At 61.9% G+C, this 26,024-nt stretch overlaps 1 protein-coding gene across 2 annotated transcripts; it reads left to right on the plus strand.

The window, feature by feature from the left end:
* Positions 1 to 1,280: 1,280 nt before the first annotated feature.
* Positions 1,281 to 25,866, plus strand: Necab2 (N-terminal EF-hand calcium binding protein 2). Of its 2 annotated transcripts, XM_076839227.2 has the most exons (13): positions 1,281 to 1,484; positions 4,020 to 4,044; positions 8,639 to 8,747; positions 9,553 to 9,578; positions 9,702 to 9,799; positions 16,547 to 16,683; positions 18,845 to 18,963; positions 19,111 to 19,190; positions 21,426 to 21,479; positions 21,899 to 22,011; positions 24,363 to 24,440; positions 25,340 to 25,431; positions 25,838 to 25,866. In XM_076839227.2, the coding sequence occupies exons 1-13, from the start codon at positions 1,281 to 1,283 to the stop codon at positions 25,864 to 25,866; spliced, it is 1,164 nt and encodes a 387-aa protein (XP_076695342.1). The 2 variants fall into 2 exon arrangements, with proteins under 2 accessions (XP_076695342.1, XP_076695343.1); XM_076839228.2 differs by lacking the exon at positions 21,426 to 21,479.
* The last annotated feature ends 158 nt before the right edge of the window (positions 25,867 to 26,024 follow it).

Here is a 26,024-nt window from a genome sequence, read left to right on the forward strand (position 1 = left end):
CCTTCCAGCCACTCATGCTCACCTTACTCTATTTGCTCCTGCCTGCCTGCCACAGAGCCTTTGCACAGGCTTCTATCTAGCCAGAGGCAACTTCCCTCCACCTTTAAATCTCTCAGAATAAGAATCAACTTGCTCTAGGGGCTGTGGTTGTGGCTCAGCAGTGGAGCGCCCTGGGTTCCATTCCCAGCACCACATAAAAATAAAGATATTGTGTCCAACTACAACTAAAAGAGAAAAGAAAAAAAAAAAAAAGAATCACTTGCTCCAGTGTGGCAGTGGCACAGGCCCCTAATCCCACACCTGGGGAGCTACAGCAGAACGGCAAGTTCACCGTGCTAGCTAGCCTTGGCAAGACCCTTTCTCAAGACAGAAAAAGCCAAAAGGCTGGGGATGCTGTGCAGAAGTTGGGCACCTCTGGGTCCGAGCCCAGTACCAGGCCTTAGGAAGGCTCTCTGACAGGATGGGCCTGGCCGCGGTCAGGACAAACCCTGCTCTCGGCCTGAGCAGGCCGTTTTAATTCTCGCTCATCTGTGGGACCCAAGTGTCTGGCTCCACACTTGGATGTGAGCTCCAGGTGGCCAAGCACGGGGTCTCCCTTGTCCACTACTAGAACCCAGTGCCCAGCATCCGGCCTGGCACCTAGTGGGTTCTCCTTAACTGATCCTTAGATGGACAGAGACGACGCATGGACCGAACCGGGAGGAAGGCGTTTGGGGCCAAGGCTGATGGGGCGCGATGTCGCACCGGGCAGGTCTGGGGCCGCGCCAGCAGCCGAGTGTGGGCGGCGCGGGGGTGCAGGGGAGCCCGGGCGCGTGGGCGCCGAGTCCTGGAGTGGAGCCGGCAGAGGGCGCTCCGGGCTCGATGGACACCGCGCTCCGGCCCCTGCGGCGCCGCCACTGGGGGGGACCTTACGGGGGCCAGCGGGACACTTTCGGGGGGCAGACTCAGGGACGCCCCGCCCGCAGCCAGGTCCCCCTCAACCCCGTGCCACAGGGCAGTCCCTCCGCGGCGGGCCGGGGTCCGGTCGTCAGGCCCCGCGCCCCGGCGGGCAGCCCCCTGCCGCTGCGCGCGCGTGGGGGCGGCGGCCGCGGGGCACGTGGCTCGGGGTCCGGGCGGGGCGCCCCCGCCCGTCCCCCGGCGCCGGCCATCCCCGTGGTGTCCGCGGCCGCGGGGCCGGCGGGAGGCGGGGCGGCGCGGGCGGGCGGCGCCGCGAGGGTCGCGCGGGGGCGGCGCGGCCGGGCGGGGGTCGGCGGGCTTCCGGGCGGCGGCGGCGCGGCGCGATGTGCGAGCGGGCGGCGCGCCTGTGCAGGGCCGGCGCGCACAGGCTGCTCCGGGAGCCGCCGCCGCAGGGCCGGGCGCTGGGCGGGCTGCTGCGCTGGGTGGGCGCCAGGATGGGCGAGCCCCGGGCGCCGCTGGTCCCCGACGCCCCCGCCGCGGACCCCGGCCCCGCCGCGCCGCGCGGGGGCACCGCCGTCATCCTGGACGTGAGTACGCGCGGGCCGGGACCCCGGCCCGGCGGAGCCCCAGCTGGGACCCGAGCCCTTCCTCCCATCGGGGCCCCGGGCCCCTCCTCCCTGAGCAGGAGACCCCGGCCACCCGCCCCCGAGGCCGCGGCAGGACCCCTACCCCAGATCTCTGCGTTCGGAGCGCGAGCCCCCAGCCCCTCTGCGCCCGGGGCGGTCTCCCCCTGGACCGGGTCGGCCCCACTTCTCTCTTTGCTTCCACTTCCCGGGATCCGGGCTGGACCCTTGAGCCCCTGCTCGCGGCCACCGCCCCCTATTTCTGTTCTAGCCAAACACTCTCTATTTAAACCTGGGGACAGGAGCCCCTGGCCGCCCCACCCCCGCTTCTCTTCCCCGGATTCCTGCTCAGAGCGATACTTTTTTGAGACCCCCCACGCCCCTGGCTCTGGCCCTCTTCTTTGCTCTGGACCCTGAGTCTTCCCGTTCTGGGCTGCAGAGACCCTTGGGCCCTGCCCATCCACCAGGAAAGCCAAGTCCCCACTGTCTCCTGTCCATGGACCCAGAACCATCGCCCCCCACCCGGAGCCCAGTGCTGGGACCCCTCCGGCTCCCCACCCGCTCCACTCTGAGCCCCTCTGCCCGCTGTTCGTTTCCCCACCACCCTCCCTACCAAGAGCTCCATCCTTCTCACCCCTCCTAGCTCCCCACCCATCCTGACCACCCACAGAGCCCACCTCACTCTCCCATCTTGGGTGGGGGAGGCTTGGGGCAGCAGGAGGAGGGGGATCAGGGAGGGTGCGGGTCCCCGTGGGGATCCTGTGCAGCTGGGGGTGCCTCTGCGTGTGTCGTGGGTTTCTGTGATGGCTGTGGGTGTTTCTGTGTGAGTGTTGCACATGTGTGTACCACGCATCGCATCCCTGCAAGTGGAGGGACCTGGGTTTCCTGTCTCCTCCTCCCCTGATCCCATAGGTGGGTCTCACTGGAGGGCTGGAAGGGGGGCGTTCTGGGGCCTGGGGCGCACACACCCACTCGTGTGTGCTTGCACATACACACACACACACACACAACAGGGCACACAGCTACACTGGCTGAGCATGAGTGAGCTCAAAGTCCCAGACAGAGGCCGCAGCACAGCCTCCCCCTGCAGAGAAGCCCTGCCCGGGGGCCGGCCTCTGCCTCCTCTGCCTGGCCATGTGGGCTGGGCCTTAGTGTCCTCATCTGTGAAGCAGGGAAGGGGCTGGGGAGGTGCTCATGCCCACTCCAGCGGCAGCCTCACCGGATGTCCACTGTGCCGTGTCAGGACCTGCCTTAAGGATCTCTGCCCAGTCGGGAGCAGCGTGTGGGTGCCCAGGCTGGGTCTCGGGGAGCCCCGCTGGTGTGGTAGCTCAGCAGGGGAAGCAGGGAGGCCAGCAAGCCTCCCTGACTCCTGCCCTGTCACTTGTAGGGGCGCAGGGTGGTTAAGGGCGTCTCTCCTTCGCTCCAGAGTGAGGACTGAGATAGATGGCCAGAAGGGGTGGCACCTCCCGCATAGCTCACTGGGCCCAGCCAGACCCCCTGGTATCTGGGAGAACATGGGGGGGATTGCCAGTGTCACTGCCCTCCTGTGGGTGGCTGAAATCAGCCAGTTCCATTGGGTGGGGGTGCCCCACACCCTGGAATCCCTCTGACTTCAGCCCTTGGGGCCTGGTCAAAGTGCACGTTCTGACTCGGTGGGTCCAGGGGGGCTGACTCTACATGCTGACAAGCTTCAGACGGGGCAGCTGCTGGCCCTGGAACCTCACTCTGTGGGTGGCCAGGTCACTATGGTGGTTGACCCAGCTCTGCCCCTGAGCAGCAGCCCCCTGGCTCTGAGGTACAGCCTGGGCTGAGGGGCTCTCGAAGCCCCCGGCCGTCTTCGCTGCCTTGCTCCTGGACACACAGTGCCTGTCACCAGCCTGACCTTGAGGCCGGTTGTCTGGAGAAGACTGCAGAGTGCCTGGTCTCTGGGTTCAGGCTGGGCAGGGCCTGCCCCCCATGCCCACAGCTGGTCATCTGAGTGCTTGGCCTCCTGCCCCCACCCACTCCCCTGTCCAGACAGTGGAGTTGTCCTGCCCTTGGCTGCTGTCGTGGCCACACCTGGGGGACACCTCCTCCAGACCTCACCCAGCCTTCCTGGAGAGGCCCCAGGGTTCTGGAAGGAGTGTGGGGTGAAGCTGGTGGCCCTGTGGGACCCTGCTGAGTGCCAGGCAGCGGGTGGGTGAGCCGTGGGGATGTGGCCGGGCACACCTGCAGGGATGTGTGTGGGCGTGTGAGTGCAGGGCATGTGAGTGCAGGGCGTGTGAGTGCAGGGCGTGTGGCTGCCGCAAGCAGGCCCCAGGCCGTGGGCAGGCTGGAGGCGCAGAGGGAGGGGGTGGCCCTTCCAAGGCAGGGCTGGGAGCCTCGCCTGCAGGTCCTTCCCCTGCCCCTGGGCCCTGCCCAGGTCTCGCTTCTCCTGGGGGAGGGAGGGATCTCAGGTCCAGCACGGAGGGCGCCTGGCCCCTACCAGCTCAGGGCCGACCCCATCTCTCTTCTCTGCAGATTTTCCGACGTGCGGACAAAAATGGTGAGTTACCTCGCGGGCTGTCCGCTGAGTGAGGAGCAGGCTCTCTGTCCTGATGCTTCACGGGGACGGGATCAGGGGTAGGAGACGTGGACAATCAAGAAGGCCAGGTCCTGGTGCTGCCCTGGGCCTTGGTTTCCCGCCTGCACAGCGGGCATCCCCGTAGCGTCTGCATACTCGGGTGCTGCGAGGGTCCCGGGCTGGACTTGTGATGCGGAGGACCCTTGGTGTGCTTGTGCTTCCATAGACTGTCCAGGGCGGTGGACTGGCCTCAGAACTACCCTTTAAAGGAAGCCCCCAGCCTTATTCCAAGTCCTTTGAAGCCTGGGCACGTCCTCACAGCCGCCCAGTGCAGTGGGGGCAGCTGCCCTCTACTGTCAGTGCTTGATGACCCAGAGAGGTTAAGTGACTTGCCCCCGGGTTGCTCAGCAGCTGAAGGAAGTCGGAGCTGCGTCATGGACCCCCAGCCCTTGCCCCGTACCTCTCAGCACTTCAGCAGTGTGAGCCCCACGTTGCTGTGGCCCGGGAACTCGTGGCTCCTCCACTCCTGACTTTTGGGGAGACCCACCAGGAGGGAGGCAGGCAAGGCCTGCTCCTGTGCTCCTCCCGCGGAGGCCCTCAGCCTGCGCCTCACTAAGAGCACCGCAGTCACCGTCGGGCTCAGAGCATCCCTGTGACTTCTCCCAGGATGCCCTGTCCCATCTGCTCCCAGGCAGGTGACACCTACCCTGCCTGCTGCCCTGGGCTCTGGGGAGAGCCAGGCAGGAGCTGTGGGCAGCCGGGGAGCTCGGAGCTCCTTCATGGAGCACCCAGGGGTCCTCCCCGTGCGGCAGCCGCGGCCCCAGCACCTCCTCCCCGGGGGGCACTGTGGACTGCCCCCCTGGCTGTGGGGTGGAGCGCAGGCACAGAGGTCCTGGAGAGGTCTCCTGCCTGACCCTGTGAGGCCAGCTCAGGGTGAAGGCCATTGGCAGTGACTCCAGGAGGGGAGGAGGGGGAGGACGTGGGAAGATTAAGTGGAGCCCAGGAAATGGCCGCTGCACTGGGCCTGCAGAGCCTCCGCCAGGAGCTGAAGGAGGCCGGCGTCCTGCTGCAGGGCTCTGGAGTGAGTCCCTGGGCGTGGGCCTGGGGCTGCGAGGTCCCTGCCGAGTGCGGGCGGCCCGGCTCCTCCCGCAGGCTGGGAGGGCCTTGCGGGTGGGGATTTGGGTCTGTCCCCTGCCGCGGGGCTGCTCCCACACTCAGGGCCGCAGCTGAAGGGTGACTGCGGGGAGGAAGCCTGCCCGTCGGGGAGGTGCTGGCCTCTGCCGGAGCACCGCTGTGGGTCCACACTCCTGCCCGGGCGAGTGAGAGCTTCGACTGCCGTCCCCCGGGTGCGTGGGGTGTGCCCTCCGTGCCCTTCCACCCTGTGGGAAGCTGTTTCTGTCCCCTGTGCACAGCTGCAGGGACCTCGTGCCATTCCTGCAGCCGCTCCTCCTCCTGGGGTCTTGTGTGTTCCCACCACTGCCGTGTGGCCGCGAGGGGTTGTCACCAGGGCTAACGTGGTGTGAGATGCCAATTCCGGTGGGAGATTCCAGGCTCTGGGCCTGCAGGAGGTGAGGCTGGGCCCCTCCTCTGTCCCTTGCAGGGACAGTGCATGGCCAGCCTCTGCAGCAGCTCTGCCAGGGATTCACGTCCTGGCTCAGCCGCTTACAGCTGAGCAAGACTGTCACCAAACTCAGGGCCTCCGTTTCCCCATCTGAAAAAGTGGACTGTGACACCACCCCCAGGGCTTGTGGGCAGAGAGGAGCTGCAGGCTTGGCTCCTACGAAATTAATCTGCCAAACCGGCCGACGGCCACTGAGTCCCTTGGAGAAGGGCACCTATGGGCGTGGCTAGTCAGCAGGCGTTTGCTGGCCCCCTGGGCCCCCTGGAAGCTGGTGGTCCCCAGACGCCTGCAGTGTGTCAGGCCTCCTTGGATGAACTGCTCCCCTTTCACGGATGACAAAGCAGGGTGTGGGCAGCAGATGGTGTTCTTGAGGTGGGCAGGGTGCAGGTGGGGTTCTGACTCAATGCTGGAGGTTAAAAACAAGGGGTGGGGGCAGCCATGGCAGTAGGTGCGTGGCGCAGGCGCAGATGATCCAGGTCACAAGCCCCTGCGGCCCTGCTCAGGCACCTAGGGAAGGACCCCCAGGGTGCGTGGGGGGTGGGAGATGGGCGTGCAGTGTCCACCGGGCTGCAGATCAGAGGACATAGGCCTCAGAGACCACAGCAGCGAGGACCTGAGGGCTGGCCTGTCATGGGGGCACCCATGACAGAGTCCGGCTTGGCCAAGGTCCCCAGGAGACACCTGGAGTGAGGACCCGGACAGGCAGCCTGGGATACGAACCCAAAAGGTGGCACTTGAAGGCTGGCAGGGAGGTGAGGGCCAGCCACCCTCTTCCCCCAGGGCCAGGGACACCAGGCTCTTGAGGTTTGAAAGGCCACTGCCTGGGGCCCAGCTCGTGCTAATTAGTGAAGACACCTGAGAAGACCCGGCTCAGCTTCTCTGGCGGAGATGGCAGTGCTGGCCGCGGGCAGTGCTGGCCACGGGGCTCGGCTAATTGGACCTGAAGCCTGAGGGGAGGGAGTTCTGCCTCATTAACTGATACAGGTTCATTAGGCCCCTGGTTGTTGATGTTCAAGGTAAATGTCAGCTGAAATCCTTTGTGGGGGGAGCGGCCGGCTGCTGCCTCTTGAGGACCTGGTGCAGAGAGGACCAGGTGCTGGGACACAGAGGAAGGGAGGGAGGCGGGGGCTGCAACCCCGCTGTGCCCGGTGGCCATCAGACCTGGCAGATCAGCTGCAGCACGTCCAGGCCTGGCCTCAGCTTCTCCCCCCGCAGGACAGGACTGCTCACCGTCCCTCGCCAGAAGCAGTGGGGGCACTGTGCTGGCCCCTGCCGAGGGCTGGGTAGATGAGGGGTCTTTGTCACAAGACCCTGGCCTGGGTTGGCCTGAGGGTCTGGGCCCAAGCTACAGCTGCAGGACCTGGGTTTGTCCCTGTAAAGGGGGGTGCCGGGCCTCGGGTGGAGAGCCTGGAGCAGTGAGGACATGGAAGGGGTGCTGGCGGGAGGCTGCCCCCTGCCAGGACACCTGGACGCGCGGGAGCTGGCTGGAGGTCTCACGGTTGCTTTTGGGGTCTTGGTGTGTAGGGGCTTATGTCTGAAAGGTACAGACGCTTCCTTCCTCTGTGTCACCACGTCCCCCTCTCCCAGCCCAATGCCTTGCGGCCCCCAGGGAAACGCGGGGAGTCGCCCTGAGCCTGAAGGTGCCCCGAGTGTGCTGTGGGCCTGGCAGGGGCACCGGGTGCAGGCAGAAGCACGAGGCCTTTAAGCTTTAAGAATGACTTCCATTCTGAACCCAAGAGGGCCTGCCATATGCGACTGGGCAGGTCGTGCCCTGCACAAGGGCCCTCAATCCCGGGGGACGGAGGCCTGGGGTCCAGGTGGCACTCCACTCCAATCCTGGGCTTTGTCCCTCCGCGGGGGAGGGGCGTCTCTGATCACACGTAGGTGCCGGTGGGGGCTCAGCAGCTGACTTTGATTGCCGACTCACTAGAGGCTGCGTGGCCTTCTGCCCGAGCTCTTCAGCTTGCCCATAAGGTGGGGCAGGTGTGGGCTTTCCCGTAAGGTGGGGCAGGTGTGGGACCAGCATGCCCAGTGCTCAGCAGATCCGCCCGGTGGAAGGAACAGGGCTGACTGGAGTCCCCCTTAGCTGCCTCCCTTAGTGGCCCAGGCTGACCTGATCCCACGAGACCTTCCTGGTGGGGCCAGCGGTGTCCCCTACAGATAAGTGCACACAGCCAGCGGAGGGGGAGAGGGGGAGAGGGGGAGGCGAGTGCAGGGCGGATGCATGTAACCCTCTTTTAGGGCCTCGCCACCCACCACCCCAGACCACAGCTCCAGCTGGACGCGGCTCGCAGGCTCCTGTGGTGCTGGGCTCGGCCCTGCTGGCACCTCCTTCCCTTGTGGTCTGGCGGCTTGAAAGATGTGTTCATGGCCAGAGAGAAGAGTAGTGCTGACCATGGACAAGCGTCTCTGGCCGCCATGTGGATGGGCCCAGTGGAGGGGCTGGGTCCTTCTTCAGAGTCAGGCCCGAGGGCCGGGGTCTGCCGGTCACCGTGGAGAGACAGGTGGAAGCAGTAGGCGTTCATCAGACCACAGGCTCAGCTGCACCCTGACCGTGGCGTGTGGCTGGGCAGGCTGCTGGGATGGGCGGAGACGTGACAGAGGCCATCCTGGAGGCGGACACTCCGTTCTTTGAGTGCATGCAGATGGCCGTTTTGCAGCGAGCCCCAGAGGCTAGCTGTTGTAGCACTTGTTGGTTGGAGGGTCGTGGCTGGGTCTGTGGAGTTGGGCATCCCCGGGTGAGTCTGGGATTCTGTGAACTGGAGTTTGCTAATTAACTGGAACCGGCTGGACGGGCCGGGTGATCTGAAGCGAAGCTTCTCTGCTGGGCTGGGACGAGCTCGGGGGGTGGGTCATCCCGGCTGGACCTCTCTCGATGCGGGGGGGGGGGGTGCGCTGGGCCTTGCCAGTCTCATCTATAGATGCCAGCTGCTCTGCTGTCTTGCCACCTTACAGATGACGGGAAGCTGTCCTTGGAGGAATTCCAGCTCTTCTTCGCCGATGGCGTCCTCAACGAGAAGGAGCTGGAGGACCTCTTCCACACCATCGACTCCGACAACACCAAGTGAGCCCCAGCCTGGCCAGGCGCACAGCCGTGTGCAGCAGCTGTCCCTTCTTGTCCTGAAGGCGGCCTCGTTTCCCAGGCCCCTGTGAGGCAGGGCCCCAAAACCCCCGACTGTGCTTGTCCAAAAGTCAGATCCATGTGGCCTTCACTGCCCGGGCTGATGCGGGGAGTGGACAGGTCGATTCTGCATTGGCTACTGTCACAGAATTGGTCTTTTCTGAGCATCTTGGCCAGGCAAGGACAGACCCTCAGCTCTGCCTATACACGTGGACAGTGAGAGTGGGCAGTTGGCAGTGATACCACCCATTTCTGACCCCACCCTGAGCCAAAGCCTCGTGCTTTCTCCAGCCCCGGCCTGGACCATGGTGTCGAGCTGCTGGCCTCGACCTGGACCCAATCCAGCTCCAGCTTGGCCCCACTCCTCCCCCTGCAGCTAACTGAACCCTTCTCCCGCCTGCTCACGACCCGGGCTGCACCGTGCCGTGCAGCAGGACACCTTGAGGCAGCAGTGCCTGGGCTGGGGCCACCATGGGAAGTCAGATGAGTTTCCCTGGCAGCCTGTGACAGGGACCCACCCCCCATCCCTGCCTCTCCCCACCCCCCGGCTGAGCCCTGCTCACTGGCCTCCTCTCACTTTGTGGTCTGTGGGCCTCAAGATGAGGACAGGTGGGCAGATGGCCCCCACTGCTGCCCCCTCCCCTCTGGAGAACGGAGAGGGCGTGGCGCGTGGTTCACAAATGGGGCAGCTGTGCCCACGGGAGGGGCAAGGACGGGCTGCTGACTCTCTCTCTCCCCCTCTCCCCAGCCACGTGGACACCAAGGAGCTGTGTGGTAGGTGCCCAAGATGGGGTGCAGGGGGATGGGAAAGGGCCTGAAGGAGGGCGAGGCCGTGAGGGGCAGGTGGGCTTGGGAGGGGCAGAATCCGGGTTACCCCGCCTTTCCCTCCCCCACCAGATTATTTTGTGGACCACATGGGAGACTATGAGGATGTCTTGGCCTCCTTGGAGACACTGAATCACTCTGTCCTCAAGGCCATGGGCTACACCAAGAAGGTGGGTTTTCCTGGTTGTGTGGCGACAGGGCTGGGCTTGGTGGGGCTCCTGGAGGGAGCGGAGCAGCTTGGTGAACGGCCCCTTCCCACCTAATCAGGATGGGCAGCAGCTGTGACGCCCATCCTTGGGCAGGTGCCACGCCTGACAGACTCGTGCCTTTCCTTAGCCTACGACTGGAAGGGAGCGCTGGGTCCATGCGTCGGCACCGACCCCAGAGTCGGTGGTCTTATGGGAGAGGCAGGGAGCCCCCGCCGAGCTGGGAACTGTGGGCCGTGGAGGGGCTGTGTCCTGGAGAGAGGGCCCTGCCCACAGTCCTGCTGCCTGGTGTCCACCTGGGAGGGTGGGGACAGGGCAGTGGAGCCAGGCGGCAGGCTGAGTGCCTCAAGCCTTCCCTGGAGCCCTGGCGGTCTCAGCGCCCTCCACTGCCCCGGGCGGCCTCCGAGGACCCAGGCTGCTTCCTCCTCCGCACCCACAGGGAAGAGCCCCGGAGCCGTCCTGAGGACCTGCGGAGGCTGGGAGTGCTCAGGCCCCACACTCCTGTCTCCCTTGGTCCTCAGGGCAGCCCCCGGGGGTGGTCTTCACCTTCCATTTCATAGCTCTGGAAACGGGGCACACAAAGGGAACCCAGCGGGGTCACAGCCACAGCTTCAGGGGACGAGGAGGGGAAACTGAGTCCGGGCCTGCAAGACAGCGCACGGCAGGAGGGCAACCATAGGGCTGTCAGCAGGGGTAGGGGCAGCCGCTTGGGCACAGGAGTCCAGGCCCACCAAGAGGGAGCCGGAGAGGGCCCCAGGGGGTCACCTGCAGGTAGCCAGGGCTACAGCCCACCAGAGCTCAGGGAGGCCATGCTGGCGGAGGCTGGGGAGCTGAGCGGACGGTGTCCAGCAGACCTGGCTGAAGGGCCCGAGCCAGTCACTTCCCTTCCTGAGCCTCACTTGCTCCCTCTGTGGAATGGGAGCCTCCATCTCACCATCCTGGAGAGGACTGTGGCAGCCGCTTAGCCCAGGACCTGCACCAAGCAGTGCGACTGGCAGTTTTCATCATCAGGCCCCTGTCGTAGGCCCAGCGTGGTGAGCTGCTGCCCGGTCACTGCCTGGGCACACGTCCAGACCTCGCCTGGCCCTGCCCCGGCCCTGCCCCGGCCCTGCCTGGGGCCTTCCCTGGCCCTGCCTGGGGCCTTCCCGGGGCCTTCCCGGGGCCTTCCCGGGGCCTTCCCTGGCCCTGCCCTGGCCCTGCCCTGGCCCTGCCCTGGCCCTGCCCTGGCCCTGCCCTGGCCCTGCCCTGGCCCTGCCCTGGCCCACCGTGCCGCTGCTTGAGTCCTGCTGCTCTAGAGTGTATTTTAACACCGTCCTAGGGTGGCCCCTGCTCACGTTGGTCTTTGGGCACCTTCTGTCCTGAAGCACTGTGAGGGCCCTGGGTCAGCAGGGATTCTGGGCCAGCTACAGATGGCCCATGGAAGGCTGCCACACGCCCCTGGGTGCTGTGCAGCAGGGACCCTCCGTGGCCCCTCTCCCCTCCTCTGGGAGGGGGCCGCTCCCTGGCAGGGTTGGGTGGTGCTGCTGTTGGCCCTGGTTAGGCCCCCAGGCCCGGCTGCAGGCCCCCAGCCAGGAGGGGGCCTACCATCTCCTGTGCCGTGCAGGCCGGGCGGGGGCTGCTCTCTGTGGCCTCGGGTGGCTCCGGTCCTCCAGGTCCTCAAGGTGGTGACTGCCACTTCTTGACGCAGCCCCTGGGTGTGCTCTGTTCTCGTGTGCCCTGGCTGTAGCTGACCGCGGGCCTCCGGCACCCCTGGTCAGCAGCCCCACCTGCAGGTCCTGCTGCACCTGCCCGTCAAGCTGGTGTGTCGCGTTTCCTGGACTCTAAGGCGCGGCGCTGACGCCCCCCAGCTGCCTGGTTGTGCTAGATTTTCAGTCTCCGCTCTAGGATTTTTCCACTAATTGTGATATTAATGCCAGCTCTTATTTTAGAATCCGCTCCAGCCTGTTGAAGAGATGCGTCGCCCGCCTTCATTAGATGCTGTCCTAGGAGGGTAGCGAGCTCTCTCAACGCCACTGTGGTGTTTTGTTTTTTTAACCATCAAATGATTTTGCTGGAGCTATGGATGGTGGGTTCTATTTTTAGACTCTCGTATTGAACAGTCTGTGGCTCCCTGTGATAAAGCCTCATGGGGACTTCGTTCTGTGGCCACTCTGCCCAGTCCTCAGCACTGGCCCAGTGTTGCTCAATCTCCTCCAGGAGCTGAGGTGGGTGTGGCTCCAGGGGCCTCGGGAGGGGCTTCTGGGCGACTTCTGTGCATGAGTCAGCTCCCCAAACACGGGGCTCGTTCTCTACTCAAAAATAGAAGTCATCTGTGCTAAGGTGATGCCAGAGGAGGGCGTGTTTTTGTAGGTACTTTAAGACAAGCCCTGTTTTTGTTAAAATTTTTTTTTAACTTTTTGTGTTCATTTTAGTATATTTTTAAACAAAACTGCCCCTGGATGTGTTTGGTTTTATGATCAATTACACATGGAATGGTCTTCGGACTATTTTTTAAAAATCTAAAACACCGTTTGACACACAACAGGTTCATTTAACGCAGAGTAAGAACAATCAAACATCTACTGTTGCCGCTCAGATCTTATTTTAAATTGATACCATTTTCTACATCTTAAAGTCTTATATATTGAGGGCTGGGGTTGTGGCTCAGCAGTAGAGCGCTCACCTAGCACATGCGAGGCCCTGGGTTCGATCCTCAGCACCACATAAAAATAGATAAAATAACGGTATTGAGTTTGATGACAACTAAAAAAAGTCTACATATATATGTAGAATTTTAATCCTATATATGACAGGCCTGATTGAACTAGTTGTTTCTAACAGACAGCCCATTACTTTTGTTTACGTTTCAAGATACATTTTCTCATTCATGTGTCGTCGTTACAAGCTCCTTCCCCATTCTTGGGGTTTGCGGTTGTGGCTGTTTGGTCCCCCCCCACCGCCACGCCCCGTGTGAAACGGAACGCTGAGATGGATTTTGGTAACTCAGTTTGACCTTTGAGTGCTGTGTTCGGCCATCATGGGTTTTGATGTGCCTTCTTTCGGTCCCACTGGTCTCTGAAGAGTCTGCTGTTCTCATTCATTTTTCCTTTCATTGTTGTAATGAGATCGAGTGGACCATTCTGGAGGTTCTGAAGTGAATTTGCAGACGGTGCCAAATGGAGTGCTGTCAGTTACGCTCTGCCAGGCAGGACCCACCAGCGTGCCCGCGAGTGAGCGCTGCGTCGTTCCAAGTTCTCTGCATCTTGCGGAGTGTTAAAAGCAGCTCCAAGACGGGATCACTTTTAGGTGGTCCCAAAAAGTGGACTAGACAAGACACACGGGGATCTTTTAGGCCGTTTCAGAGACTTGCAGAGGCTCCCTGGTGGGGCCCTGCGCCTCCCTGTGGGGTGTGGAGGGCTCATTCCTCCACGGAGCTGTTGTCTCGTCACCTTTGTATCCAAACGTTTTTCCTTCTTAGTCTCAGCCAGGAGGTTTGATGCGTGCAGGCTTTCGCGATATTTTTATTGTGTAATGGTGGGTATTCGGCATGAAGTTTTAGGATGTAGTGCTGCTGACCTTTTAGATCACCCTGACCCCAGCAGCCCACCACTGTGAACACTGAAGATTCTTACCTTTTCATACCTTTTTTCCACGTGCATTTCTTTAATGTTTTTCATATCATCCCATTAGAAAAGTTTATTTTCTGCTTCTCACCTGATATTTTGACAGTTCCCCCCCGTGTTATTGAAAACGTTGAAAGCATAATTTCAAACGCTCCTATTTGGATCGGCTTGTGTTTCCTCTACGTTGGCCGTACTAGGCTATTTCCAGGTTTTGGCTCTTAACCAGGTCCTGGGCGTGTGCGCGTGTTCACCGTTGCTCTCAAGTGTGGGTCATCGTAAATCGAGGCATTGTGATCAGCTGCTGCGTCACACAGCTGGGGCACCCGTCTAACTGTGGCGCCTCCTGGCCTCACGGTGTCCCTCCTCACCTGCGTGGCACTTCCTCGCTGAGGCGCTAGCTCTGCGGTGACATTGATCCAGTGCTCTGTGCAGAAGCTCTGTGCAGCTCTTGATAGACCCTTGTGTTCTGGGGACAGTGCGCCCTGGTGCGCCCTGGCGGATCACTGGATCACTGACCCGAGCTGTGTTTCCCCGGGGGATGGGCTGCCTGTCCCCTGGCTGCTGCTGTGGTCTCCTGTTCTCCCGGTTTTTTAACCCTTCCTCATCTCTCCTGCGGTTCTTCCTCTTGATGGTCTGCTGCTTGTGGATCAGGACTGAGAAGTGAAAAATCCTCACTGTCGTTTTACTAGTGACGTTTTTAAAGCACTAGACACCCTTAGTCGCATTTTTATACTTGGCTAATACGAAATCCTTTCTGTTCCTTTTGGGAATGAAGGAATTTTTGAGATTTGGGCTGTTTTTTAATGGCCTACTGACTTGATGCAGGGTCACTGGAGTTAGACTGTCCGGTTCACTTAGGGACCCGTAACCTGAAGGCTTGAGCTGCGTGGTCGCAGGTCCTGTGGGCACCGCTTCCCCGGGCCGAGCTTCAAGCCTCGGGGGCTTATGAGCATGCTTCTCTGGGAAGATGCTCATCTGGTGAAAGTCAGAGATGCGCAGGTTGCTGGACATCCCCTGTCTTCCTGCACGTGAGTGACCGTCGGTGGGTGTGGAATTCGAGCTCTCCTTCTCCCCCTGCCATCTGCAGAGCTGGTCTCTTGGCTGAGGCCGCGATTGTGGCGGAGGAGGAATCTGGAAAGCTCCCTCTGCGTCCTGGAAGACAGCTTCACAGGCCAGGCCATTATTGACCCGTCCCTGTCCCCATCCCCGGTGTGGGTGTCTTTAGCCCACCTCCTCGGCAGGTTTCCGACTGTGCCCCTGTCCAGCAGCCTCTTCCTATGTGTTCCATTTTTTTTTTCTACCAAGTTAAGTCGTCTTGTTCATTTGTTCAGAGCCCAGCGGTCACTGGGCTGTGTGTGGCCTCAGCTGTCCGCTAGGAAGGATAATCCATCACTGTGGTGCACCCAGCCGCCAGAGGTCTGTCCCCTGCAGCCCTGGCCGGGTGTGACCCAGGACATTCCCGTCAGAGCCTTACCTGCCTCCCTCCTCGGCCTCTGTCTCTCTGCCATGTCTCCACTCTTCAGTTATTGCTAATTAGTTCCCAGTCAGAGTGATGGATGGGTCAATTCGCTCTCCTTGGGAGCCCTGTTTTCCCTTGCCAGGGACTGGGCAGGATTCCCAGTGCTGGAGCGGGTGGCCCTGGCAGGCGGGACCTCGGGGGAGGCTGGGGAACACAGGGTTTGAGCAGCATCAGTGTCGTCTTCTCGTTCTTGAGTGGCCTGGTGAGCCGAGTCTTCCCATCTCCTGGGCAGCTTTTGCGGCCAAAAGAATCTCAGTGATGAGTCGGCGCTGGAGTCTCAGGACAGTGGGATGATGCTTCACCTGGTCCTGGTCCTGGTCCTGGTCCTCGGCCTGCTGAGGTCCTCCCTCTCCCCCCGCCGGGCTCTGCTCCCCCACTCCTTCTGAGCATGAGCCTTGCTCTTTCTTTGGGGAGCCACTGTAACCCTCTGGCTGCATTTGAGTTTCTTCTGTCATTTCTCTTTAGCAACATGATACTCAAGAGCCCAAAGAATTCTCCTTGGAGGAGGAAAGAGGGAGTCAGATCATGACAAGTTCTTCCCTAATGCTCTGCGACGGCGACATAAACACCACTGCTGATCAGTGTTGTGCCACTGGCCCCGAGAACCAGCAATATCATGATCATTTCCTCCACCACCACCACCATCACCACCATGACCATCATCATCATTACCATCATCATCATCACTGTCATCATTACCATCATCATCACATCATCATGACCACCATCATCACCACCATCACCATGACCATCATCATCACCATGATATCACCACCATTACCATCATCATTACCATCATCATCACATCACCATGACCATCATCATCATCACCATCACCATCATCATCACCATCACCATGACCATCATCATTACCACCATCACCATGACCACCATCATCCCCACCACCACCACTACCATCACTGTCATTATCATCACCATCACCACCATCAACATCACCACCATCACCATGACCACCATCATCACCACCATCATCATCATCACCATGATATCACCACCATGACCATCATCATCATTACCATCATCATCATGACCATCATTATTACCACCATCACCATGACCACCATCATCACCACCATGATCATCATCATCACCATGATATCACCACCATGACCATCATCATCACCACCATCACCATCATCCCCACCACCACCACTACCATCACTGTCATTATCATCACCATCACCACCATCAACATCACCACCATCACCACGACCAACGTCATCACCATCACCTTTATCATACCAGATGGTTATTATTTGCTGTGACAGGTACCAGACTGAGCATTTTATGTAGATGTGGTCATTGAATCCCCATCACAACTTTGTAAGATAGAGTACAGTGGCCCTGTCAGGCTCTAGTAGGCCGCAGGCCGGTAAGTGGTAAAACCTGGGTTCGGACCTGGATGGCTGAGTCCATGCCCTGTCTTGGGTACTCTGCAGCCTCCAAGATGCAGAAGCAGTAGAGTATCCCCTTCCCCCTGCAAAGCAAGGACGCTGACCCCGGGTGCCTCACATCTCCACGTTCTGTCTCCACCCCTTCTCCTCCATGTCCCTTCCCTTACCTCCACAGGTGTATGAGGGCGGGAGCAACGTGGACCAGTTTGTGACCCGCTTCCTCCTGAAGGAGACGGCCAATCAGATCCAGTCTCTGCTGAGCTCTGTGGAGAGTGCGGTGGAGGCCATCGAAGAGCAGACCAGCCAGATCCGGTGTGTGGACGGGACCCTGCAGGGTCACTTGGGGTGTGCCGTGTGCACAGGCCAGCCTGCTGCACTGGGCAGGCTGCTCCTCCGGGCCTCCGTGTCTCAGGCTGCAGCACGGGAGGATTATATACCTAGCTGCTTCTCCGTCACCGTGAGGAGCGGGTGAGGTGGGCTGCACCGGGTGCACACCTGGTGTGCACATGCAGGGCCTGCACAGGACAGTTAAGGTGCCACTGGAGACCACCCGCCTGACACTCAGTGTTGGTGCAGAGTGACCCTGTTGTCTGGCCCACTTTTTATGGTTAAGAGCGTCCCATGCCATGGATGAAGTAGCGAGATAAGCCATGCTCTTGCTGGACTCCAGCCTCCAGGCCCCGGCCTCCTCACCCACGGAGAGACTGGGCCATCTGCGGGAGGCACTGAAGAGGGGGTAGAAGCAAACTGAGGCTCTCCCGGGAGGACCAAAAGAGAAGTGAAAGTGGGTGGTCTTGTCACAGTGTCACTCAGTATTCAGTAAGGACTTGTTCCTGCCCGGGGTCCCCTGGTGGTGCCAGGTGGAGACTGTGTGTCTGGTTCTTGGAGAGGGGCACTTTTCTCCTTCCTCTCAACAGTGCCAGTCCTGGGACACCAGCCCCCCTGTGTGCTGCCCCAGGTTGAGGCAAACTTTCCTGCCCAGTTCTGCCCAGGGCAGCTGATGTGCCAGTGCAGAGGGGAAACAAAATCCACAGATGGCAGCAGCCGCCGGGCCGGCCCTGCTCTAGAGAGCTTGGAGTTTCTACAGCCTCAGGCACAGTGCAGGGCGCTTGCCCTGGGCTGGGAGTTTGGGGTGTGTCCCGGCTGGCACGGAGCTGCCTCAATCAGATGTGATCGCAAAGGTGCTGACTGTGCCCAGCACCTGGGAAACCTAGGGTGCAGAGCCCCGGGCACGGGCGCTGGTGGGAATGCCCGCATGGAGGCAGAGCTCCGTGTCTGTAGCCAGTCTTGATCCGAGAGCCACTCTGGATGCTGACACCTGGCTCTCCTGTGCTGTGTGTTGTTTTCCTGTCCTGATCAGGACCTGCCGTTTTCATCCGCTGTGGCACACGGGTCCTCCTGTGGTTCTCATAGATGGCCACCTGCACCGGGCCTGCTTCCCCATGTCGGTGGCTACACCGGCAGGCCCGCCCCCCCGCCCTGGTTCCCTGGGTCCCTGGGAGCAGCCTGTTTCCCCAACCAAGCAGTCCCTCAGGATGTTGTGTTCCAGGCACAAGCCTTGGATTCAAACCCCGCAGCCGGGGCCTCCCACTCAGCCCTTCATGGTCTAAGGGACACATTTAATTTGCTGCTGCTTTGTAGAGATGCTGTGATTGACACCTCAGAGCCTTTCCCACTCCCTGGGGAGCCAGGTTTGCTCCATCCACACAGGAGAGCCGTGCTGAGCGGTCAGGGTTCACAGGAGACGGATTCCAGAGTGAACCAAGGCAGCAATGCGATGCTCGATGCTCGGTGACGGGGTGTCGCTGCGGCAGGTTCTGGCGGGTGTGCGCGCTCCATCTCTGGCCTCTGTTTCCCAGCAGCCTTGTGCATGAGGAGTTGTTTGTTTACCAGGCGTTTTTCAAAGTCCCTGCCGTGCACAGTGCCTGTTGAGCCCTGTGCAGGCAGCCAGCTGGGCCCCAGGTCAGTGTGCATGGGGGAGGGGTGCAGGGGCCCCAGAGGCTAGGATCCCAGTTCTGTCCTGCCGTGTCCCCACTCTCAATGTCTTTTAGGACGCCCGTTTTGGGGGTCTTGTAGTGCAAGCCCAGATCCCCCACACCAGGAGGCACGTAACCCAACTGGCAGTGGGGCAGGGAGGGGGACTTGGTCTCCGCACAGCCTGGGCCCAGCAGGTGCCTGGGGACGCTGTGAGCTGCTGGGCAGGAAGTGGGCATCTGCCCAGCCTTGCCCAGCCAGGTTCCGGCCCTGGCTTGACCCCAGCTAGCCTTGGCCATGTCACCTGCTTTGTGGGCATTGTTTCCGCCTCTTTCAAAACGAAGACCAAGTTGCCCATTCCAGGGGACAGGAGTCCGCAGGGTGCACTCTGTGCACACTGCAGCCACAGTGGGTGCTTGATAAGTGCCTGTTGAAGCTGCTGAATGTGTCCAGGGTCCTGCAGCTGTCATCATTGTCTGTTTCCCCACTTACACTGCAGACAGAACCACAGCAAGCCCGACCACGGTGGCATGGGCACCTGGTATGGAAGCCCCTCTCCTCCCCACGCCCCCAACCACAAGCTTATGGCTGTGGAGCCAGGGAAGAGCCTGCCATCTGGTGAGAGAGCTGTGGCCCCGGGGGGGCTGGTGGGGGGGCTGCCTGGGAGCCTCAGGATTCTGAGTGCCTAGGTGGGGCCTGGGGAGGGCCGGGTGCTACTACCCCAGGCCTGGCCCTGCTTACCACCACGGTCTGTGCTTCTCTTAGTCACTGGGGACCCAAAGGAGGAGGGTCTAGAAGCCCAGATCAGCCGGCTGGCAGAATTGATTGGGAGGCTGGAGAACAAGGTAAGCCCAGCGCCCCCCTCTGCCTGACACCCCTTTCTCCCCTGTGGCCCCCACATGCATACACAGAGCAGAGTTAGCTTGGAGATCAGGACAGGAGTCAGGGAGCCATAGGACGGGTCCCCCGAGGTGAGGCATGGGGGTGGAGAGCAGACTAAGGATGGGCCCTGGCCTTGAGGACTGGGCAGGCACCCCAGGAGCAGAGTGGCCAGTGGGGTCCCGTGCTGCCAGGGGACATCACGGCAAAGAGGGCTTTGCGCTGAGGTATCAGTGGCCTGAGCAGGTGGAGCCACACAGTGGCATCACGGTGTGTGAGATCCAGGACAGTCAGCCCCAAGGGACTGGCCACCATAGGAGATGGACTGAGCACAGCGTGGCACCCCCACAGGTGGGGGAATGGTACAAGGACACAGCCTTTACAGGGTGGCTTGTGATCAGTGGAGTCCACCATGTGCCTTGGGCTCAGGTGGCTCAGGGATCATCTGTGGCCTTGAATGCGGGCTGTGCCACTCACCGGGTGCGGCTAGGATTAGCTAAAATGGATGTCTTGATGGCTGACCTCAGAGCCAGGCTCTGGTTCGCACTTGCAGTTAGCAGTGTCGGCAGTTATTGTCACCAAAAGGCTCCAGGTCCACATCCACCTATCAGGACCTCGGCTGAGGGTGTGACATCGCTTCTAGTTTTCTGTATTTTTTCACATCTTTTGCAAAGGACACTAGTACTTCGGTGGGCTTGGGATGGGGGAGGGATTCACGGGGGCAGAGTCGAGCAGCTTCCCACCCGAGGGAGGCAGAGGCAGAGCTGGAGGGAGGAGGCTGACATCCCGTCTTTGTCGCAGGGCTGAGGCCGAAGCGGGATCCCGCCCCCTCACAGCCAGCTGCCGGGGTGGGAGCGGCTAGGGGACCCTGGGCCCGTTGTCATAACAACTCCGCGGGGGCCTCGGGAGGGAGGCTCTCTGAAGCTTATTTTTAGCGCTAGGTCGGTCGCTTTAACAACGCGGCTGGCTGGTAACCATGGAGCACCTGGGCGTCCTGGGGAAGGGGCGGGGCCTCCTCCCCTCCCCGTCTCTGGTTGGCCCAGGCCCTGAGCAGGGCCAATCCGGGCCCGGCTCTAGGCCCCGCCCCCGCGGGCCCACCTGAGCCAGCTCTGGGCCTAGCGGGCCAGGGAGGGTGAAGGCTCTGGGGCGCAGATTTGGAAGCCAGAGGGAGCCACTTGGGGCCCCTGCCCTCCAGGCGCCCACCAGCATGGTTATAAACCCAGAAACAGGCTTGTCCCTGCTGGGCACTCCCTCGCCACTTGGAAAGCACTTTCTCTGAAAGCATGACCTGGAGAAGTCGGGGCTCTCCCGCTGGCTGTGTGATTTGTGCAACTGCGAACGTGCAAAGGCCCCGCGGTGGAAACACTAAGAATTGTAAAGTGGGTCACGCTGCCTGCTCCCCCGCCAGCGGTTTCCCCTAACAACAGATGGGCTTCCTACATGCCCTTGCGTGTGTGCGTGCATGTGTGCACACGTGGTCCTGTGGCAGTCTGTTTTCACGGAGGAAGGATAGCCAGGGGCAGCCCTGACCGGGGTGCCCAGGCTGCAGGAGGAACTGCCGCTCTCATATCAGGTGGAGAAAGACCAAGCCGCTGAGAACCTGCTTTTGTGACTTCAGTGCCCAGGGCTGAGCATCTGTGAGTGGGCCCTGTGGGCCCCAGGCAGAGGACACGACAGGCTCCCTCTCCAGGTCTCCTGGAGCCTGCGGTGGCAGCCTCCTGGGCAGTCTGGGAAGTCGAGCACCATGGCTCAGGAATCCCTTGGTTTAGGGCTGTTGGAGGGCCGCCCCCTGCAGACCATTAGACTCCTGAGGCTCCAGAGGTTGAGTCAGGGGTGACTCCCAGGTCAGCAGCGGTGGCAGGGAAACGGCGTCCTGGACCATTGCTGCCTCTCCTGAGGCCTCCCAACAAGGCCAGCGCTCCTGGCCTGCCATCGCAGTGCCCCCAGGGGACGGAAGGATTCTCTGCCACTTCCTAGGGTGGGTCTCCAGCCCTGCTCCAGGGGCGCTCTGAGGTAGCTCTGTGCATGGACCACAACCAGCCCTGCCCAGCAAGGCCTGGCCCAGGAGTGCCCATCAGCCTCGGGGATGTGGGCAGTGGGGCGGGGCCCTGTGTGCCCCCAGTGTGCGGTGTGGTCATGGTCCTGGAGGCCGCCCTGGTCGAGGTGGCCTCTCAGGCCTCACGTGTGCTTCGTGGTTTCAGACACTCTGGTTTGACCTGCAGCAGCGCCTGTCAGATGAGGAAGGCTCCAACATGGTGAGGCCTTCCCTGAGCCCCTTCCACCCTTCCCGTCACCCTCCCCTGCCCAAGCCAGGACCCTCAAGATCCGTCATCCCTCCTGCCTGGGACCAAGATGGGCAGGAGCAGTCCCAGCAGTGGGCTGCAGGACCCTACAGGCACCCTCCCTGGGCTGAGCTCTGAGGTCAAGACTTTGATGAAGGGCTGTGTCTGGGGACCCGTGCCCCAGGCAGCCTCCTTAACACCCTGGCCCTGGGGATGCGCTATGCACTGGGACTTGGCTGCTCCAGCCAGTTTTCATATATCTGAACAGAAACTGCAGGGGTGGGAGGGGCTGTTGCCTCTGAGGGGAGGGCTGGGCTGGGCCAGGCAGAGAGGTCCTGGCAGGGAGCCCAGGGGAGGAGGCAAGGCCCAGGCTCAGTGCTCTGTCCTGGCAGCACCTGCAGCTTGTCCGGCAGGAGATGGCCGTGTGCCCCGAGCAGCTGAGCGAGTTCCTGGACTCCCTGCGACAGTACTTGCGGGGCACCGCTGGAATAGGGAGCTGCTTCCAGTGAGTGAACCTGGCATGGCCTGGGGCGGCCAGTGGAGGGAGGGCACGGGGCAATCCCTGCACCTGTGCAGATATAGCAGATAACTTCTGCTCACTCATCTGTAAAGGGAGCTGCTGGCAGTGTCACTAGAGGGTGTCCAAGGAGGGCCAGGAGATGGGGACCTCAACGCAGGACGATAGGGTCCTTGTACATTGTAAAAAAGAACTCCACAGTGTCCAACAAAACGGATTACTTCAAGAAAGTAAGGCGTCCTCTAGAGGGCGCTATGGGGGCGGGCGTGGGAGTTGGCTCCTGGTGGATTGTCCATGCTGGGATCTTGCTCTCCCTTATCTGGCCCACAGATGGCCTGGTTTGGAATGTGCCTGGTTACGGGTTTCTTAAGATCTGCTATCTCCCTGTGCTTCGTCTGTGCTGAAGGTAGACTGCACAGGGCCGCTCTGATAAGTGACTTTCCAGTAACTATAAGATTGTGACGATTTGGAGGTTTCCCAGAAAGTTGGGGGTGGGGCATGTCCAGCTGGGGAAGGAAGGTGTAAGGCCCGAGGGGCAGGAAGGGCTGAGCCAGGCCAGTGCCCCTCAGCTGGGTTGCTGCGGTTCAGTAGCACAGGCAGGCAGCAGCACAGGCCAGAGAGGGCCGGAGGGGAGCCCTGAGGGTGTGCACTGACCTTCCAGGAGGGTCTCCGAGGTGGAGACGCTGGCCCACAGCAGCTACATCCAGACACTGGGCAGCCCTGCCCCTAAGCCGGCAGGTGTGGCCAAGGGACTGTGCCCTTGCTGTGGTGGTCTGGAAGGTCCAGGCATGTGCCCTAGGCTCCCCGTCTGTCTCCACGGCCAGCCCTCAGGCCCTGCCTCTCCAGGGCTTGCCCTGAGCTCCCTTCCCCTGCCCTCCACGTCCTGAGGGTCTGCTGGACCCTGGGGGCCCCGCTGCGGCCAGGCAGGTGGCTGTTCGGGTTTTCCTTGGTGGGAGAAGACAAAGGTGATGTGAGTCAGCAACAGGGGTCTCAGGGGCTCTGAAGGGAGTGACCCCTCCTGTGCAGACTGGGGGCAAGACCCGTCTCTGTGGACACAGTACGTAGGCAGGAGCGGGCTCCGCCCCTTCTCTGCCCTGTCAAGACAGGCTGGGTGCAGCAGGGGGTGGAGGGGTGCAGCGGGCTCCAAGCTCCTCCGGCTTCAGAGACTCCATGGAGGATGGGCGTCTCCGAGCAGGAGCAGGACCCTGTTAGATTCCTGGTGCTACAGCGGTGCCTGCTTCCTGGTGTGGCGAGCCCGGGCCAGCGATGGCACCCAGAGCCTTGTGCATGCCAGTCAAGCGCTCTTACAGACGGTCTTCACCATAGGAGACGAGGATTCTGGCCACCCTCCAGGCCCTCAGCCCTTGGGGCCCTTTACCTCCACTTTGGTCCCCACCTCTCTGTGGAACACAGGTCCTCACTGTGGCTGGAATCTGCCAGGCTCAGTCTTCCCACCTGGCCAGAGGCACCGTCCCCCCACACCCCGTGATGGTGGCACTCAGTAACACTCAGAGGAGCCCGGTCCCTGGAGATGACCTGCCTGTGGCTGGGAGAGGGCCCAGGGCCAGGGCTGGTCCCGGGCAGCATCCCGCTCCCTCCATGCATGGAGCTGCGTGCTCAGGGCTCCACCTGTCACTGGAGCCTAATGAACTAAGGACAGATTAGCAGCCTGTCGCATGAAGCCAGCCTGGCACTGCCTGTGAGCCCCCACAGACGTTCACCTTTGCAGAAGTCCCCTCCCCCAGGGCTGGGCTCACTACTGCCAAGTGGGTGAAAGAGGAGAAGCAGCTGGGGAGGGCTAGGGACAAGGACAGTACCAGCTGCTGTGACCTCGAGGAGCCATCCAGCCCCATCACCCTGGGCTTCCGGAGGCCCCACAGCCATGTAGGATCTGCCCCATTTGCAATGGGGAGAGTGATGGCCAGGTCCCACAGGGGGCCCGCCTGGCCTGCAGGGTGTGCAGCCCAGGGTGGGGCTGCTGGCTGGGCTCCGGGACTGTCACTGGGACGGAACTTGTGGGAGCAGCAGAGGGTCCGGGGCGGGCTTGAGCGAGTGCCAAGGCCTGCAGACCCCCCCCCCCACAGACTCCGCTAGCCACTATGGGCCCTGCACCATAATGGGACCGTATCACAAGGACCGGCTCCAGTGGGGGCCACAGGCTGTCCTTCCTGGGCACATGAGTCAGGTTGCTCGGAGCCTGGCTCCGGGGTCAGCCTGTCCAAGCCCGCCAGAGGGCAGCTGGGGGAAGATGGGGTAAAGGTGGCCATGGCGTGTCTGGGTAGTGGGGTCAGGGCCGGTCCCTGCCCGCCACAGGCTCCCTCCCTCTCCCTCCCCACCAGCATTGCCGCTGTGAGGTTGTTGGACGGCTTCACCTTCGTCATCTATGAGTTCTGGGAGACAGAGGAGGCGTGGAAGAGGTGAGTCCAGCTGGTTCCGTGGCAGAGGGACTTTGGAGAGGCATGGAGAGTACTGGGCCCAGGTTCTCCCAGCACGAGCGCCGGCCCAGCCTGTGTGCTGGACAGGTGGAGGGTGCTCAGGGGGAGGGTGCTCAGGGGTAGGGAACCTCCCACACGCAGCGGGCTCCTGAGCACCGTTCCAGGCAGACCAGCTCTGCCCCGATCCCCTGACCCAGCCCCCTCCTCTCCTTAGTCCTCGTCCCTCTAGCCCTATTGAGGACTGAGCTTCTCCCATTGGACAGCTCCTAGGGTCAGAGCCTGACTCAGCAGGTGGCAGGGCAGGTGCGGTCAGCTGCTCCCTCCCTGCCCCTGGCCCCCCTCCCAGTGCTTGTTGGCAGGCGGTGGTAGGTTGAGGGTTCCACCTGTGGCTGTCACCTGCTCAGAGCACGTCTGGGACAACGTGCCGTCCTCCCTGGGTGGCAGTGGGGAAATCCGACACCGTCCTGAGGTTTCTGACTCGCCAGATGCTACCTCGTCCCTCCAGAACCCAGACCAGCAGGAAGGACAGGTGTGGGTGGCTTTGCGCTCCTGTCCTCCCTCCCTGGCACGGAGGGACCTAGGGATGCTGCAGTAGCAGAGTGACCACAGGGGAGGACGGTGGGCTCCTCTGGGGCCTGAGTCCTGGTCAGCCTCAATGGTGTTGTCTGTACAGGTGGATGTCAGTCCTACCTGACCCCTGGGGTGACCTTGGAGGTGGAGGGTCCTTGTTTCCAGGCAGGCAGGCCCCAGCAGGCCTGGGGGCATGGGCCTTGCTCTAGCTGGCACCCGGCCTCCTGCTGTGCCCAGGAGCTCCCATCCCAGACAGAGCTGAGCTCAGGGGTGGCCCACGCCGTCCTGACTACCCTGCTCCCTGGGCGCAGGCACCTGCAGAGCCCCGTGTGCAAGGCGTTCCGGCACGTCAAGGTGGACACACTGCGCCAGCCCGAGGCCCTCTCCCGGATCTCAGTGCCAGGTAGAGGGATAAGGGCCAGCACTGGGGAGGGCTGCCCAGCTCCCGCGTTCCGGCAGAGCAGGCCCGAGGACAGCCCGCCGGGTGGCGTCAGCTGAGGAGGCCCCAGTCCTGCAGTGACTCTCCGCCACCTCCCTACCGGGAGCAGAGCTCGATGCCCAGGGCTCAGGAGAGGCCCAGGCCCACAGCCCACCAGCCACAGAACAGGGGCTCAGGCCAGGACTCTGAGCCCCTGGGCCAGCGCGAGTGAGGCACATGCCCGAGGGGCCTGGGGGAGAAGCAGCTGTGGCCCAAGGTGGGGGGCGCTCGGCCTGCTCCCTCTTCCCCTGCCAGCCGCCCCCTCCTCAGAATACAAGGGAAGGGGCTGCGTGCTCACCACCCCACTGACTCTCTCTCCTCCCGCCTCTAGCCGCTTGGTGCACCGTGGGCCGAGACTGACCGCCACCGAGGCTGTGGAGGCAGCACCCCTCTTGTCAAGGAACCCCCTTTTCTAGAAACTTTGGTACAGTCTTTTCAATATACTTCTCAACAGGAATGTATTTCCTCTGCGGTTTGAAGTGAAAGAGGACCCCTGCCCCCACCCGAGCCGGCAGAGC

This window comes from Callospermophilus lateralis, chromosome 18, assembly GCF_048772815.1.
Source record: "Callospermophilus lateralis isolate mCalLat2 chromosome 18, mCalLat2.hap1, whole genome shotgun sequence".
NCBI lineage: Eukaryota > Metazoa > Chordata > Mammalia > Rodentia > Sciuridae > Callospermophilus > Callospermophilus lateralis.

Excerpts from the sequence above, each read along its gene's own strand:
- Necab2 (XM_076839227.2), top strand. The coding sequence starts at position 1,281 with ATGTGCGAGCGGGCGGCGCGCCTGTGCAGGGCCGGCGCGCACAGGCTG. Across the intron at positions 9,800-16,546 it reads CCATGGGCTACACCAAGAAG|GTGTATGAGGGCGGGAGCAA; the intron begins GTGGGTTTTCCT and ends TTACCTCCACAG. Across the intron at positions 18,964-19,110 it reads AGGGAAGAGCCTGCCATCTG|TCACTGGGGACCCAAAGGAG; the intron begins GTGAGAGAGCTG and ends TGCTTCTCTTAG.